The sequence below is a fragment of the Agelaius tricolor genome, unplaced genomic scaffold (genome assembly GCF_023055355.1).
Source record: "Agelaius tricolor isolate 1412-34295 unplaced genomic scaffold, bAgeTri1.0.p SCAF_33, whole genome shotgun sequence".
Classification (NCBI taxonomy): domain Eukaryota; kingdom Metazoa; phylum Chordata; class Aves; order Passeriformes; family Icteridae; genus Agelaius; species Agelaius tricolor.
Genome location: NW_027269293.1, coordinates 3,168,802 through 3,186,970, shown reverse-complemented (window position 1 = coordinate 3,186,970; position 18,169 = coordinate 3,168,802). Strand labels below are relative to the sequence as shown.

The window sequence follows — 18,169 nt, the reverse complement described above, 5'->3', positions numbered from 1 at the left end:
AGCTCTGGATTTTCCACCCCACAGCACACATGTCACACATGTCCCACATGTCCCACATGTCCCACATGTCCCACATGTCCCACATGTCCCACATGTCCCACATGTCACAGTGCCAGCAGCATCCCCACTCAGAGTGCTCAAAGCAAGCACTGCCCAGCCCCTCACATCCCTTTGCAGCATTTATCCAGCAATGTCTCACCAGCTTTCCCTTTTCTAGAGCCCATTTTGCATCCATGTGCACATCAATAGGTGCATTACAGCCAGGTGACCTCAGCACAGGGAACTGTCAGGAAACCAAACTCCTCTTCCTCTCCAGGACAGTGGCTCAGCTCCTGCTCCCTGCTCAACACCTTCCAACTCCCATCCTGGCCTTTGGGAAATCTGCTGCAGCCAACCTTGCCAGGCTGCGGAGAAATGGACTTGCACAATGATCCCAGAAAACATTTTTATAAAGTTTTGCAGCTTGAGCCACCAGTGAACTATCAGCTCACCAGTTATGTCCAAGAAGCCAAATCACAGTACAGCTAAATTTGCAACATTCTTTTTTATTTATAAATATTTTTGGCTTTATAGAGTTAAGAAATCCCATAACTCAGGCTTCCTGAAAAACTTTTCTTAGTGATTACTCATGTAAGCAATGAATACAGTTTAAAACTAAAAGGCTCTTATGATCTCATGTGTCTGGTATTTAGTCAAAGCACACAGCAAATTCTTCAAAGCTGATCTAATATTAACAGTTTTTAGGAAAGTTTTCATGTACCCATTTCCTCAGAAGAGCCTTTAACATCTACAAGTTTTAAAGAACATCCCAAGTCAGGAAACATTCTGGGTGGGTTTTTATTTTTTTTTTTGGTAACATTTAATTTTAATGACTGTTACCACATTCTTCAAAATACTTTGAAGAGTACAAAATAAAGTCACAAGAAAATTTCAGCTAAAGATAATTAATCCTTTATATAAGAAAACCCCTTGATTGTTTTCCCTTGTGAGTCCATGAGAAGACAAAACCAAAAAACTCAAACTAAATCAGTGCAAGGCACAACAGCAGCTGAATCAAACAGGGTGAGACAAAAATAGCAGAGCAATGGTGGCAGGAATCAGAGCTGGGATAGCCTATTCTGGGAGGCAGGAAATCATTCAAGCCATCCTCTTACCTTGGAATGCAAGAGGCAGGAACTGGGGCCTGACAGTTAAAATTCTTACAACGGGGAGAGATAGAAAAGTAAGCAGAAAATCACCAAATTCTGCTTTTATTTGTTAAAAAAAACCCCAACAACAACAACAACAAAACCCCAACCCCTATGCACATGCTCCCATGATGTACCTCAGGAGCACAACAAAAATCTCATATAATTGTCTCATAAAAAAGCCAAAATCTGCAGAAGATGTAGGGAGTTTGATGTAAAGCCCTCAGCTCCATGGCAGAACCAGCCCTGCACACAGACCCAACATGCCAGGGGACAGAGGAGAGCCCAACTGCACAGCCTGGCACAGGAAAGGTCTAAGGTCTCCTTCAGAGCTAAGCTTGACACTTAAATCTCTTACTACAGGGAGAGAGATAAAAGTAAGCAGAAAATCACCAAATTTTATTTGTTAAAAAAGAAACAAAAAAAACAAACAGCAAAATCCCAACCCCTACAGACATGCTCCCATCATGTACCTCAGGAACACTACAAAAATCTCATTGAATTGTTTCATAAGAAATGCCAAAATCTGCAGGAGCTGTTGGGAGTTTGATGTGAAGCATGGCAGAACCAGCCCTGCACACAGACCCAACGTGCCAGGGGACAGGGGAGAGCCCAACTGCACAGCCTGGCACAGGAAAGGTCTAAGGTCTCCTTCAGAGCTGAGCTTGACACTTAAATCTCTTACTACAGGGAGAGAGGTAAAAGTAAGCAGAAAATCACCAAATTCTGCTTTTATTTGTTAAAAAAACCAAATAAACAAACAAAAAAACCCAAGAAAAAACAAAACCCCAACCCCTATGCACATGCTCCCATCATGTACCTCAGGAACACAACAAAAATCTCATTGAATTGTTTCATAAGAAATGCCAAAATCTGTAAAGCTGTTGGGAGTTTGATGGAAAGCATGGCAGAACCAGCCCTGCACACAGACCCAACGTGCCAGGGGACAGAGGAGACCCCAAATGCACAGCCTGGCACAGGAAAGGTCTAAGGTCTCCTTCAGGGCTGAGCTTGACACTTAAATCTCTTACTACAGGGATAGAGATAAAAGTAAGCAGAAAAATCACCAAATTCTGCTTTTATTTGTTAAAAACAACAACAACAACAAAATCCCAACCCCTATGCACATGCTCCCATCACGTACCTCAGGAACACTACAAAAATCTCATTTAGTTGTCTCATAAGAATTGCCAAAATCTGTAAAGCTGTTGGGAGTTTGATGTAAAGCATGGCAGAACCAGCCCTGCACACAGACCCAACGTGCCAGGGGACAGGGGAGAGCCCAACTGCACAGCCTGGCACAGGAAAGGTCTAAGGTCTCCTTCAGAGCTGAGCTTGGCACTTAAATCTCTTACTACAGGGAGAGAGATAAAAGTAAGCAGAAAATCACCAAATTCTGCTTTTATTTGTTAAAAAAAACCAAACAAATAAAAAAATCAAGAAAAAACAAAACCCCAACCCCACAGACATGCTCCCAGCATGTACCTCAGGAACACTACAAAATCTCATTTAGTTGTCTCATAAGAAATGCCAAAATCTGTAAAGCTGTTGGGAGTGTGATGTAAAGCATGGCAGAACCAGCCCTGCACACAGACCCAACGTGCCAGGGGACAGGGGAGAGCCCAACTGCACAGCCTGGCACAGGAAAGGTCTAAGGTCTCCTTCAGAGCTGAGCTTGGTTTCACTCCACTTGGTTTAAGTGTCCTTCCAGCCATGCTGTGAAGCATCCACTCAGCAACAGGAAATCCAGGGAATTCTGCAATTCCTGCTGCTGAGGGATGTCCTGGGAAGCCCCAGCAATCCCCCTGGCAGGATGAATGAGGAATAAGGGGATTTTTCTCCAAGAGTTGTGTACAACATCACATTTCTACCAGAAAAACCATGCAAGCAAATGGAAAAGAACTTCCATTCCTCCTCTGGTTGGGATTCTTAAAGCAAAGCCATGCAAGATCATGGCCTCAAAATAAGACTTGCCCTGGAACAGAGCAGGCAGCACCCACAAGGGGCATTGCAGGCTTTTGGTGCCTCAGGTTGGAGCTTTTCTATTTTTCAGGCTTTTGATGCCTCAGGTTTGAGCTTTTCTATTTTTCAGGCTTTTGGTGCCTCAGGTTGGAGCTTTTCTATTTTTCAGGCTTTTGGTGCGTCAGGTTTGAGTTTTTCTATTTTTCAGGCTTTTGATGCCTCAGGTTTGAGCTTTTCTATGTTTCAGGTTCTGTGCTGCTTTAGTGTGTGGGTCTGGGTTCACATGAGGGGATGGGGAGCTCTGTGCACAGAGCAGGGAGACAAAACAATTCCTGCTCCAGCTGGGGACCAAGGACAAATGATCCAAATCTCAGCCCAAGAGCACAAACACCGTGGGCTGGAGAGAGAAAAACAAGGATGGGACTGGATGGGCTGGGGCTGGAATTGGACAATGAACTCCAATATGCAAATGGAGCAGAACTGATCAAAGGGAGAGACCCTGTGACCTGTTGTGCATTTTGGGACCATTTTGGTTCATCTTGGGTGCAGCCCTGGCTGGGCTCTTGTGCTGCCCAGGGTGGATCCATTGAGGCCTCCTAATAAATCCCTGCTTTATTAATGAACTCTGCCTGGTCTCTGTGCTAGGCCAGCCTTCATTTGCTGGCAAACAGAAAATAAAAGCAGAGCTGAAGCTGCACTGAGCCCCAGCCCATCTCACCCCAAAGGCACCAGCACAGTGGGCCTGTGGTGAGGGAAACAGCAGCAAATTGCTCTGCTCTTCTGCACAGAATTCTAAAGCATGAAACTTGCTGTGATTAAATTCTAGAAGCTTTTTAATCTGCTGAGTTGTAGAAAATCTGATCTGCCCCCACCTGATTGTGTTGTCAATAATAATTCTTCTTTGCTTCCTGTTGGAATTTCCATTTTATTTGGCTTTCATTCTTTCCAAAGACTGGTTCAGCATCATTGAGAAACCAGAACCCATCCAGATGGGAATAAGCAATGATTTCCAAAATAACACATGAAGAATTATGACACCCCAAATATTTTCATCTGTCCCAACTCCTCTCAGCTCCCATTTCAGAGAGAAATGAACTTTCAGGAAACTCAAAAAGTGACTGAAATTCTGTAATAAACAGGGGACACTGAGGGTTACAACTTAACAACAGGCAGCCAAAGGAAGCTCTGCTGCCAGAAAACAAAGCTCCCATTCCCTCTGTTCTCTCACCAAATGTTCCTACCCCCTAACTCAATTTTCTGCCACTTCACTAAATGAACTGCCTTGAAGAATAAGTGAACTTTAAGTTTCCAAAATAAATTCAGAGTCTTAGATAGCATGCTGTGCATTTTATAGCTGAAACATGCACTTAAGCCATTTTTCCCCAATCAAAGGAAAATGTAAATTTATTGGAAATTTCTTTGTGCATGGAAAGGTTTGTCTTGTTTGAGACTATAAAATAAACAAAGGTTTGATTCATTATTGCCAATCTGAGCCAAATAATAGTTCTCCAAGGTTTGATTCACTATTCCAAATTTGCCCCAAATAGTTCCTCAAGTGTAAATTTCTTCTAAGGATTTCAATCATAAGTTACTTGAATTTAGTCAATACAAGAAGGCAAAGCTTCAAGCCAGGGAACTGTATTTTAATTACTAAATATAGAAAAGGTTGAAAACATCAGGAGTATCTTAAAACAGAGCTTATATTTATCTTCCAATCCAAGTTTTAAAGAAACTGCAGATGATCTCCAATTTGATTATTCCAAATTTGACCCAAACAGTTGCCAAGTGTAAATTGCTTTTTAGGATTTCAATCATAAGTTACTTGAACTTAGTCAATACAAGAAGGCAAAGTTCAAGTCAGGGAACTGTATTTTAATTACTAAATTTAGAAAAGGTTGAAAACATTAGGAGTATCTTAAAACAGAGCTTATATTTATCTTCCAACCAGTTTTAAAGAAACTGCAGATGATCTCCAGTTTGATTATTCCAAATTTGACCCAAACAGTTGCCAAGTGTACATTGCTTTTTAGGATTTCAATCATAAGTTACTTGAACTTAGTCAATACAAGAAGTCAAAGTTCAAGTCAGGGAACTGTATTTTAATTACTAAATTTAGAAAAGGTTGAAAACATTATCTTAAAACAGAGGTTATATTTATCTTCCCACCAGTTTTAAACTGGAGATGATCTCCCTTAGCCTGGAGATACAATTAAAGCAAAGAAGAAAACAACAAACCACGATGTGAGCGCAATTCCTGTATGGGAGAGGCAGCTGAGGCCAGCACCAGGCTCAGCTTTAGGCACCACTGTCCAGGGAAGCAGCCTCACTCCTGATCCTGATCCTTTTCTCTGCAAGCAGGGCCAAACATAACCAGAATTATTGCAGGTGGTCCCTGCTTGTGAGCTCCCCTCCAAGGAACCTTTCCAACAGCTCAGACTGGAGCTGGGATGGGGCAGGAAGTGCCAGAGCTGCCCCATGACTGCTCTGCTCTCCAGCCCATGAGACAGCCCTGGTGCTGACAGCCTGGGTCATGGTTAACTCCATGGTGCCAGCACCAGGGCTTGCATCCCTCGGGTGTTTGACAAGGCAACACCGAGAAACTTTTAACATCAACTCTTCATTTAGCATCCACTCTTTCTCTCTTTCTCTCTCTCAGCATCCACTCTTTCTCTCTTTCTCTCTCTCAGCATCCACTCTTTCTCTCTTTCTCTCTCTCAGCATCCACTCTTTCTCTCTTTCTCTCTCTCAGCATCCACTCTTTCTCTCTTTCTCTCTCTCAGCATCCACTCTTTCTCTCTTTCTCTCTCTCAGCATCCACTCTTTCTCTCTTTCTCTCTCTCAGCATCCACTCTTTCTCTCTTTCTCTCTCTTAGCATCCACTCTTTCTCTCTTTCTCTCTCTCAGCATCCACTCTTTCTTTCTTTCTCTCTCTCAGCATCCACTCTTTCTCTCTTTCTCTCTCTTTTAACATCCACTCTTTCTCTCTTTCTCTCTCTTTTAACATCCACTCTTTCTTTCTTTCTCTCTCTCTTTTAACATCCACTCTTTCTCTCTCTCAGCATCCACTCTTTCTCTCTCTCAGCATCCACTCTTTCTCTCTCTTTTAACATCCACTCTTTCTCTCTCTCAGCATCCACTCTTTCTTTCTTTTAGCATCCACTCTTTCTTTCTCTCTCTTTTAGCATCCACTCTTTCTTTCTCTCTCTTTTAGCATCCACTCTTTCTTTCTCTCTCTTTTAGCATCCACTCTTTCTTTCTCTCTCTTAGCATCCACTCTTTCTTTCTTTTAGCATCCACTCTTTCTTTCTCTCTTTTAGCATCCACTCTTTCTTTCTTTTAGCATCCACTCTTTCTTTCTCTCTTTTAGCATCCACTCTTTCTTTCTTTTAGCATCCACTCTTTCTTTCTCTCTTTTAGCATCCACTCTTTCTTTCTTTTAGCATCCACTCTTTCTTTCTCTCTTTTAGCATCCACTCTTTCTTTCTTTTAGCATCCACTCTTTCTTTCTCTCTTTTAGCATCCACTCTTTCTTTCTCTCTTTTAGCATCCACTCTTTCTTTCTCTCTTTTAGCATCCACTCTTTCTTTCTTTTAGCATCCACTCTTTCTTTCTCTCTTTTAGCATCCACTCTTTCTTTCTCTCTTTTAGCATCCACTCTTTCTCTCTTTTAGCATCCACTCTTTCTTTCTCTCTTTTAGCATCCACTCTTTCTTTCTCTCTTTTAGCATCCACTCTTTCTTTCTCTCTTTTAGCATCCACTCTTTCTTTCTCTCTTTTAGCATCCACTCTTTCTTTCTCTCTTTTAGCATCCACTCTTTCTCTCTTTTAGCATCCACTCTTTCTTTCTCTCTTTTAGCATCCACTCTTTCTTTCTCTCTTTTAGCATCCACTCTTTCTTTCTCTCTTTTAGCATCCACTCTTTCTTTCTCTCTTTTAGCATCCACTCTTTCTTTCTTTTAGCATCCACTCTTTCTTTCTCTCTTTTAGCATCCACTCTTTCTTTCTTTTAGCATCCACTCTTTCTTTCTCTCTTTTAGCATCCACTCTTTCTTTCTCTCTTTTAGCATCCACTCTTTCTTTCTTTTAGCATCCACTCTTTCTTTCTCTCTTTTAGCATCCACTCTTTCTTTCTCTCTTTTAGCATCCACTCTTTCTTTCTCTCTTTTAGCATCCACTCTTTCTTTCTCTCTTTTAGCATCCACTCTTTCTTTCTCTCTTTTAGCATCCACTCTTTCTTTCTCTCTTTTAGCATCCACTCTTTCTTTCTCTCTTTTAGCATCCACTCTTTCTTTCTCTCTTTTAGCATCCACTCTTTCTTTCTCTCTTTTAGCATCCACTCTTTCTTTCTCTCTTTTAGCATCCACTCTTTCTTTCTCTCTTTTAGCATCCACTCTTTCTTTCTCTCTTTTAGCATCCACTCTTTCTTTCTCTCTTTTAGCATCCACTCTTTCTTTCTCTCTTTTAGCATCCACTCTTTCTTTCTCTCTTTTAGCATCCACTCTTTCTTTCTCTCTTTTAGCATCCACTCTTTCTTTCTCTCTTTTAGCATCCACTCTTTCTTTCTCTCTTTTAGCATCCACTCTTTCTTTCTCTCTTTTAGCATCCACTCTTTCTTTCTCTCTTTTAGCATCCACTCTTTCTTTCTTTTAGCATCCACTCTTTCTTTCTCTCTTTTAGCATCCACTCTTTCTTTCTTTTAGCATCCACTCTTTCTTTCTCTCTTTTAGCATCCACTCTTTCTTTCTTTTAGCATCCACTCTTTCTTTCTTTTAGCATCCACTCTTTCTTTCTTTTAGCATCCACTCTTTCTTTCTTTTAGCATCAACTCCTTCTTTTAACATCAACTCCTTCTTTTAACATCAACTCCTTCTTTTAACATCAACTCCTTCTTTTAACATCAACTCCTTCTTTTAACATCAACTCTTTCATGGTGCAGCTCTAACTCCGTTCTTCAGTCTAGAAATCAAATCTAGTAATCAAATAACAGTCTAGTAATCAAATAACAAAACCATGAATAATAGTTTATCTGTAAACTGCTCAGAGATTTGAACTCAGATTCATCAGCCAACTCAGAAATAGGATTCAGTAAGAAATGTTTCTGTTCCCTAAGCATGAAAAGATCAAATCAAATCCACCTCCATGACACCCTAATTGTGCTCACCCACCTGTGCTAGAAACAGCTGCTTTAACCCCTTGAACTTTCACACAAGGTCACCCTACAAACAGCCCCATTTCACTTAGAGATAACTAAAATGAGGAAGTTCTGACCCAGAATGCAACCCACTTCTACATCATGGGAGTTTTTAGTCAAAAATACGTTTTCAACTTTGATGAAGATTCAGAATAAAACTTCAAAGTTAAACAGAGCATTCTCAAATAGTCTGGGCACACTGAAATTGTTTGTGCAAAAAAATCCCCAGAAACATTCATTTAAGAAAAACTCCCTGGTAGCACTTTAGTTCCCTTCAGTAAAAACCCAAAATGAGTCACCAGGGATGGATTTAGAAGTGACCAGCTCCAAGAGGAGCCTGCAGTCACTTTAACTTCCACAAAGCAATGTAAGCTTTCTGTGCATCCCTCCCAGGATCAGGAGCTGAGGTTTTCTTTTTTAAATGATGCTTAGTGACTGAAATGGGGAAACATGGAAGCTTCACTGTCAGCTGAATCAGCCCTGATGCACCAAAACAGGAGAACTGGATTTTACCTCTTATGTTCTCAGCCTACACTGAATTTACATGAATTTTCAATTCCAGATTTACATGAATTTTCAATTCCAAATTTACATGAATTTTCAATTCCAAAAGACTATTTTCTCATGAAAAATATTACCAAATACTCAGTGGAAATCTGAAGAAATTGTGGTACATAAGACAACCAGTGTTAGCATGGAGAAACACAAATATCTCTTTATGAGCATGCCCAGGTTTACACAACAGCCTGTGACTCCAACAAGGTTAGGAATTTTAGTTCTGAGCCCAGAAGAGCTGCATTTGTCACTCAGCAGACAAACAGGACCTTAAATCTCTGCCTGCTCTGACACAGCTGTGCCAGGTCTGTAGACAAGGATATGAAAGACTTAAATTTATCAAAGGCAGAGAGATCAGCTGATCACGCAGGGCTTTCCACTGCAACCCCTTCCTGTTTTCTGTCCAGAACTGCAAACTTGAACTCCAGCAACCAAAAAGCCTCAATTTTACTTCTTCTTTCAAGCAGCTGAAAGTAACACAAAAAAGAACTTGCATATATTCCTCATTCTTTAGAGAAGAACTTGAAGAAAAGTTTGAACTTTTTTTATGAAGGAGTTACTACATTTGAAACTAAACCTAAAAATGACAATAATGGTGTTGAAGCTCTTTGCTGTTGAAGATTGTGCTATGGGTGAGCATTACATCCATCCACACTTCTGGAGTTATTCCTTTAAGAGAGTAAAAAGGCCCAACAGATCAGTTTAAGTTTATCCTGACATTACCTAATGCAGGGCCAGCTGCACCCCCTCCTTCTCACATGTTTAGTTTTGCTTTCTGTTAGAAATGCTGTAATAATTAAAAGCCAAAACAGACTCCTACTCTTCTCCCAACTCAAAATGTTGCTCTCATCCACAAGCAGCTGTAGAAATAACTCCCTCAAAAAGTGAGTTCAGTAAAATGCCCACACACAAAAGCAGGATCACACCAAGCAGTTGATGCTTCAGTGGAACAATATGTATGAAAAATTTGCTCATGGTTTGATTCAAATGCCTTTAAAACCTTCAGATGGAAAACACAGGTAACCTCTGCCCCAGAATATTGGTGCTCAGTGGTGCAAAGTGAAGTCAAATACAAATTACAAGCAACAGGAAGTCAAGTGAACGGAACAAGGAAGATGAAATAGAAGCAGTGGGGTAACGCTGCCAAGCACCACTGCAGCCCAGTGACATTTAAACCAAGCCTAAACCAGTGACATTTTAAGCCTAAACCAAGTAGGTGACTCAGAAGTAGCTTTCAACAGCAGCTATTTGAAGTTTCTAAAAAACAATTAGCACAGAAGGCAACTTGAGCATGAATTTACCTCCAGAACTGGTCCAGCTCCCAGAATGGTTCTCTCCACACCACTGGCGTACCCTTTCTGGCTCAGTGCAGTGAGGCAGTGAATTAAGAAGTTTGTGCTTTGGGTTTTCCCAGACCCACTTTCACCTGATATAACGATGCACTGGTTCACGTGCTTTTTAAGCATTGTGTGATAGGCCACATCAGCAATGGCAAAAATATGAGGCTCCAACTTCCCAAGCTGATGGTTCTCATACATCTTGACGTACTTGGGGTTATAAATGGGCAGGAACTTGAAGGGGTTAATTGCAATCAGGATACTTCCTGCATAAGTGTAGATTCTGTGCTTTAGGAAGCGGCACTTGAGATTCTCCAGGAGCGTTGCCTCGGTCAGGTTGGGCAGATTGCAGAGGTCATCAAAGTCCTCCTGGTGCCAGGGCAGAAACCCCCTCTCCACCAGGCGCCGGGCATCCGTCTCCTTGGAGAGCAGCTGCATCTGCACGTACTTGATGGAGCCATCCGTGTTCCTCTCCTGCAGCAGGAAGTAGTAGCCATCCTTCTGAGGGTGCTCGTCCTGAGCGCGCCGCGGCCAAAGCAAAACCCTGTGCACGGGAGAGTCGTTGATGTCGAGCACCCATTCTTCCCCACCTGATTCTTTCACCTCCACGAGGACATAATGTTTGGAGACGTCCAAGTTTAAGATGTTGATCACATCCTTGATGACATCTGATGATGTGCTGTCCTTAGTTGCTGTCACTTTGCAGCAGGGAGCGCTTTCTGTTGAGAGTTGGGGGTAAATATGAAGATTATAGGCTGCCTTTGCCTGGCAAACTGCACTGTCAGCATCTTTTAAACTCATTCTGTCCCCAGATGGGCTTCAGTCTTCCACCCCTGCTTAATATGCAGTGCCCATTGTCTGAAAAAAAATAAAAAAAAGAAAAATGAAAAATCAGGTGTTAAAAACAGGCAAGGTGTGATTTTGTGCAGGATGAGAATATAGTTGTTACATAATGCATTTGTTCTTTAATCATTTACTATTTCTAACAGCTTGTTTGGGATATCCTATGGAGTGGAGAGCTGCCACAGCACCCAGCCTCCTTTCACTTTTCCTTCTATTCCCATGCCACCCCTCCCACCCTGTCATGGCACACAAGAACTCATACAAACAATGCAAAATAAACCAGAATCAATGTCCAAACTAAAACTTCCTTATTTCCCCAGCTTAGTTTTAGCCCAGATGCTTTCCTTGACCTGGTCCATATAAACATTTATCCACCCTCCCACAGAAACTCTTCCTTAAAGCTGCACCAGCAGTTTGAGGCAGAAACAGGGTTTGGTCACTTATTAAGCCAGCAGTGGCAATTTAGAGCAGCCACAAGTTATGGCAGAGGGATCAGTGTACACAGACACAAGGAAGAAAATGGCTCTGACACTGAGACTGGAGGAAAATGGTTCTGATACCGAGACTGGAGGAAAATGGTTCTGACACTGAGACTGGAGGAAAATGGTTCTGAGACTGGAGGAAAATGGTTCTGAGACTGAGACTGGAGGAAAATGGTTCTGAGACTGGAGGAAAATGGTTCTGAGACTGGAGGAAAATGGTTCTGAGACTGGAGGAAAACGGTTCTGACACTGAGACTGGAGGAGAATGGCTCTGAGACTGGAGGAAAATGGTTCTGAGACTGAGACTGGAGGAAAATGGCTCTGAGACTGAGACTGGAGGAAAATGGTTCTGACACTGAGACTGGAGGAAAATGGCTCTGACACTGAGACTGGAGGAAAATGGTTCTGACACTGAGACTGGAGGAGAATGGCTCTGACACTGAGACTGGAGGAGAATGGTTCTGAGACTGGAGGAAAATGGTTCTGAGACTGAGAGTGGAGGAAAATGGTTCTGACACTTTTTTCCCCCTATTTTCCCTAACTGAGCTCTTTCCATGAGCATACAGGACAGGTAGAGCATCTTCCCCTGAGCTCTGAGGAAGCAGAGCCCCAGCAGCCTGGAGCAGACACTGCTGGCAGCCCCCTCTAACACCACAGGGATCTCCTCAGCACAGGTCACTCACACAGCCCAGAGACTGCTCCTTCCACTGGTGTCAACCACATCCTTGCTGCAGAGGGGCTGAACACGACTTTTATCTTCCATTTTAGGCAACAAAGTAAAGTAAAGTCTTATTGCAGCTACTTTTTGGCAGTAAACAAGATCCTAAATAACCCACTTCATTCACAGGCCTTGTACCCATCACAGCAACTCCTTCCTCACCGGGTTCAGGAATCTCATTCACACATCTCCAAAAATCATTCACCATGATGGCTTTTCCTCCCATCAGCCTTGGTGCAGGCCAGAAGTAACCCAGCCTATCACCAACCTCAGGAGCCACTTCTTCCTCAGTGCCAAGTTAAAAGTCTCCAGACTGTGTCACATCTGTGCCTTCCCCTGTGATCTCCCTCTCCTGTGCAGTTTGGTGTCACCAGGACTAAGTTTGCCCACGCTGCTTTAGCTCCACAGCTCCTTTGCTTATCAAGGGGTACTGAAGGAGAAGGATAATGAAATACCCCTTTGTTTTAGCAGTCTGTAAAACTGCATTCTGAGAATAGCAGTTCAATTTCTGTTTCAAGAACAAAGTGTTCTAATTATACACTGACATGCCAAATACATTTAAAAAAAAAAAAGAGGAAAGAGGCAGAGAAATGCCAAAGAAGTTACTTTTTGCCACTAAACAACTGCACAGGAACTTGCACAAGGCCACAGAGAGCAATCATTTCAAATTAAAATCAGTAGAGTTGGAGGCTTTTAGCTGCCACTTCCAGTGCAATAATGAATCACTTCACAAAACATATGACATAGCTGTGGCTCATGAACAGCCTCTGAGGAGGGAGCAGGGCTTGCAGGGACTCTGCACAGACAGCTCACAGCAGACACTGCCACACAAGCTGGGTCATTTGGAGTGGCTACTCATCAAAAGGAAGGCTGAATGAGGCACAGATGGCAAGACAAACCACAACACATCTCTGATCAAACTGTATGATCCACCCAAAAATGTTTTTCCTCATTAAATGTCATTCTCTGTTCATTAAGGAGGGCTGGTTCCAAGAGCCAGGCCATAAAAAGGCTGCAGCAGTGAGCTCCAAGTGCCCTCTCCATTTCCTGCAATTACCACTGACCACTACAGAAGCCTGAAGCACCTTTGAAGTAATTAAACAAGTGTTGAGCATTTTTAATACATAAAAGCTCAAACCCTGACACAGAGTAGAACATACAGCAGATGCTGCTCAAGGGGAGGATCCACCTGAGCACAGACAGAAAACCAGACCAACAGTGACCATTCTGCTCTGCAGCCACTCAGCCAGCCCAAGGGACACAGCCTTTTGCAGAGTTCCTTTTTTCACTCCCCAGAAATTGCTTTCAGACACACAGTCTGCTGAGTTAGAGGAAGTCCCCTCAGTAAGCATTCTGGCCAAAAAAGCTCCCTAAAAAATGTTGCACCAGCTTTTTGCCAGCACAGAAGAGCTGAACCTCAGTGCTGACCTGTGACTTTACTAACACACATTTCCTAACCTTGTCTCATGTCAGCCACCAAAATCTGGGACATTGCTCAAGATCCCAGCTCACACTTCCCAAAGGGGAAATCAGAGAGCAGATGCCACTTCTCTACAAGTGACAAACCCAAGGCCACTAGAGCCAGTAGGGTCTGCCCAAGTGGGGACAACTAGAAAATTCAATTTTTCCACCTGAGAATGTCCAGATATTGCAGAGGTTTGAGGAAAACTTGCTGGTCCCCTACTACCTGTGATTTTCTTAGAAAGGAGATCAAATTTATTTGATGACAATACTGCTCTGAAAGAGACAGACCTCTGGCTTCTCACTAAACAACTTTTCAAAGCTACAAATTAGAACATAAAAGCAAAAGAGCATTGACTGGACAGGTTATAAATTGGTTACCTAATGAGTCCCAGTATTCAACTAAGGACAGGTGTCTTCAAGCAGTTGGAGGGTGAGTTCCTAGAGAAGTTGGGTTCTTGGCATCAAAGTAAACATTTTCATGATGGTTCTAAAAAACAAAAAAGGAAAGAGTTACTGATAAAGAACATATCACAGATGGAGAAGGCAGCAAGTGAACAAAAAGTGAAATCAATTATATAGTTCAGTAATATAGGAGCAAGAAAAAACTGCTTAACAAATTTCTGCTGAGTTTAGAGAGATATAAAACTTCAACTTTATCCAAGAACCAACCTATATCAGAGGGATGGAAGGGAGCTATCCTGAAATAGGTTTGAAAGCACAGCAAGGAATTACTTGACCATGGTATTTTACCATAGCACCACAAGCACGACAGTGAATGCAATCTCCAGATAAACATAAATTAATATTTCATTAGGCAGCCACATCACCCTTGGACTCACAAGGTATGACCAACACAGCATCTAGAATAAATACAAATTTCAATTAAGGAGCTAAGGGCAGCAACAAGAAGAAAACAGCCCCCTCCCAGGCAAAGGCTCTGCAAGCTTTGTCTGCTAGGAGCACACAGAGGGCTCTGTTATCAGGACCTGCAGTTGGGTACAATCACAGGCTGCAGGACAAAGCCACAACACAGGGCACAGGCTGCAATCCACAGCTAAACACACTCAGCCAAACAGGAGACATCAACAGCAGCAGAAGGTTAAACTGCAAAAATTGAACTGACACCACTGAGGCCTGGTTGCCAAATCTCCTTTTAGAAAATCAGCCAGCCCCCAGTAACCAAGTTAATTAGAGGAGTTAATTAGGTACCACCCTCCTGTTTATGTCAAGAGCAGTCTGAAGAGATGCTTGCAATGATTCATTCTCATTTTATGAGCAATTATTTAGACAATTTGAAGCAATTGAAATATTTATTCTGTGTGATTTGGTTCATCATGGAAGCACAAGCCTGAATTCAGGTGCAGAGAATACTGGAAGTAAAAGGAGAAATACAAGAAAGAAAGTAATCCTGAAACCACACACATCAGCAGGCAAACCCTGCAGCCCAACCACCACTGCTGCCTTCTGTCTGGAGGTGGAAATTCTGCAGTTACCTCAAGTTCTTTCATTACCTTTTCTTATAAGAAATCCCTTTTCAATACACAGAAGAGGAAAAAATCCCTACATTTACGTTTTGCTCAGACAATTTTAGTAACAAAACCAAAAATTCCAATTCTAGATGGTAATTTTGGTGGTATTTCCTAAGGGTTTTCCAGACTCCATTAAGCCAATTAATAATTTTTTAATAGGCATTAAAGCCAACAGTGGAACTCCAGCAGGGAGCTCTGCCCCATCAGTGCAGGGTCTCTCTTTAGTTTAAATAAGGCCATAATTTGAAGGCACATATTTAGTCAATGAATCATGGAGAAGCTAAAAAGGGAAAGCTACCATTACAGCAAAATTGTGGAGGATGAACTGTATAATATTCCAGTTCATCACATTTTCATGTGCATTTCCACTGCTGCATTCCTCAGAGGGAAAGATTCCAGCTGCTCCCCCTGCTCACCAAGCAATTCTCACCACCAAAGTAGAAATGTGCCACAGGTACTTGGATCTCTGAGATTCCACACCAGAACTGCCAGTGACCATCCCCAAAAGAGTCCAATCTGTCCAGTCAGACTGAAAACACTCAGCAATTTAAAAATACTCAGTTATTACCAACCTTGATTTGCAAAGTCAGGAATTTCCAGCAAATCAGGCTACAGAGACACTTGAAAAATTCCCTATTAATAGGTAAGGCAAAGTTCCTTGTCCTACCTAATGTCATAAGGACAGGTGCTGTTAATGGAGCAGAATTGATTTTAATTTTTTTCAGTATTTCAGGCATTTGTAGATTACCTGAAAATCACTTCAAGTTCCAGTTACACGTCAATGTTTTCCTTGGTTATAAAAAAATTCAGCTGGACTAAACAACTTTAAATCTTTGCTTTTCTTTAACTAAAAGCTCTTGGATTTTCTGCTCCAAAAGGAGGAGTTCTGAATGGACCACACAAAAATTACAACACATTTGTTGCTACTCTCTGCAATCAACCTTGCAGGGAAGTTACTGCCCCAGAGTGCCTGACAAAGGAGAAGCTGGGCTGCAATGTAGTGAAACACAGGAAAAAGTCAAAGAAATCCCTTTGGGTACAGGCAGTTCCTCCTCAGTTACCTGCTCCTGGGGCCCTGATCCCAATCCCCACCCTAACCCAGCCACTTCCTCTGAATGACTCAAATTCCCATTAAAACAGACACAATCTCACCTCAAAACACAGACATCTTATCAGGATTCCCAGTGATGTTACCTTACAAGTGTGATGTCACAGATGCACATGAGAGCATGATTCAGAAAATGTGGCCCAGCTGAGGAATCAAGGCAAAGCAGCTGAAAGGCTCAGAGGTAAAGAATGCAAGACAAAACAACTTTGGGGGCCATTCTGCCACCTTTTGTAGTTTTCTTAATTTTTTTCCTTAACAGGATTACAGTTGTCAACAAAGGAAATAAAAGTTTCACTGCTCTAATGTTGCATTTACACCGATGAGAAATGTTTTGAAGAAACTTTAGGCTGAACTTCTGGGTGAACAGAATGTACACATGTCCAAAATAGCTTTAAAAACACTTTTATTGTTTAGTATCAATGGTCTTTATAGAAAGGGCAGATTTTTCTGGAATCTGCATTGAGTTTCATTTGGTAATCAGAGACACACAACACAATAAAGCCTTGATAAAAGCAACTCCAAAAAGCCACGTTTGAGTCACTTGATACACCAAGAAAACACAATATTCTACAGACAAAACCTTTGAATTTTCATTTTGGGAAATAAAGACATTCCTATCCTTCCTATTAGAAAAATAAACCCTTATCAGCATCTTGGGCTTTGCTTCTCCTTGATATTAGCATAAACAGGCCTTGTTTCTTAGAAATGTGATAAACACCTTCAGCCTTCAAATTCCCAAAAAACCACTGAGCCAAAACATTCTGTTGAATCAGAGTCTCCCTCTCTTTTCCTTGACTGCTCAGATAGCCAAATACTGTTGCATTTTTTAGGAATTCTTCCTTTTTAAAAGCCTAGGATATGCAAATCCTGCCCTTTGCCCTTGGAGCTGAGGAAAGGCCATATTTAGCCTCAGTGTGCATGTGAGTCAAACCCGTTATTCATGCACAGGATTATTCAAGAGGTCCAATGTTTGAATCACTGTGGGTCAGGAAAGTGCCTGCACTGAGTATCCCTTCCTAGGTGAACCTCCTTTAAATCTTGCATCAGCTGCATTTACTCCTCCTAAATTATTCAGTTCCTTGGGCGTTTTGGGTTCCACAGAAAAGGCCAGGCCTGGGAGTCCTCCCCCGGGAATGGACAGTTTGTGCAGGCAGCTGTCACTGCAGGAGCTGCAACATTCAACTCGTGAAAAAGCTTTTTGTTGAGGCAAATGTTCAAGCACAGTAACAAAACAAAACAAAAAGTCCCAAACTGTACAGTTCTACAAAAGACTTTGCATTACTGCAGTAACTCCCGAGTTTTATGTGAATAATCAAAGATTAAAGATTGAGGAAGTGGCCTCGGATGCATCATCCTGAAAAGCACAATGTTATTGCATTTCAGATCTAGGGCAGGCAGAAAACCCCATAGCAGTGCAAAGGCAGAAAACCCAAGATGAACTATTTTCTAAAAAAAGCCACAACGAATCTTGGAGCTTATATGAATATGCATTAAAAGCTCCCCAAGCTGCCTCCCCTACATTAAATAGATTTATTCCTGACAAGATCCTGAGTTAAAGTCACCCAGGGCTCACTAAAGCTCGCTGGGTGTGACACCAACATCCTAAACCGGAATGCAAGCTTACCCCACGCTGTTACTTTAGGGCAAGTTCTTCAGCCCTGGATTCCAGCTAACAGGCCTGGAAATCAAAGAGCTCCTAATTACCCATGACAAACTTATTTGCAAACAGCTCGGCAGACGCACCGATACCGATCCACCTCTAGGAGCACCGTGGGAGGATGCTGATGACATCT

General features: G+C 42.1%; 1 protein-coding gene across 8 annotated transcripts in view; it reads right to left on the bottom strand.

Moving 5' to 3' along the window:
* Window positions 1-18,169, bottom strand: part of MYO9B (myosin IXB) — a 53,024-nt gene that overhangs the window by 32,726 nt on the left and 2,129 nt on the right. For all 8 annotated transcript variants that reach the window (XM_071452163.1, XM_071452164.1, XM_071452165.1 and 5 more), the window contains exons 2-3: window positions 14,118-14,226; window positions 10,197-11,090 (exon numbers count right to left, since the gene is read on the bottom strand). In XM_071452163.1, coding sequence (XP_071308264.1) covers window positions 10,197-11,033 — 837 coding nt within the window. In that variant the 5' untranslated portion in view covers window positions 11,034-11,090; window positions 14,118-14,226. The remainder of the gene's footprint in view (window positions 1-10,196; window positions 11,091-14,117; window positions 14,227-18,169) is intronic.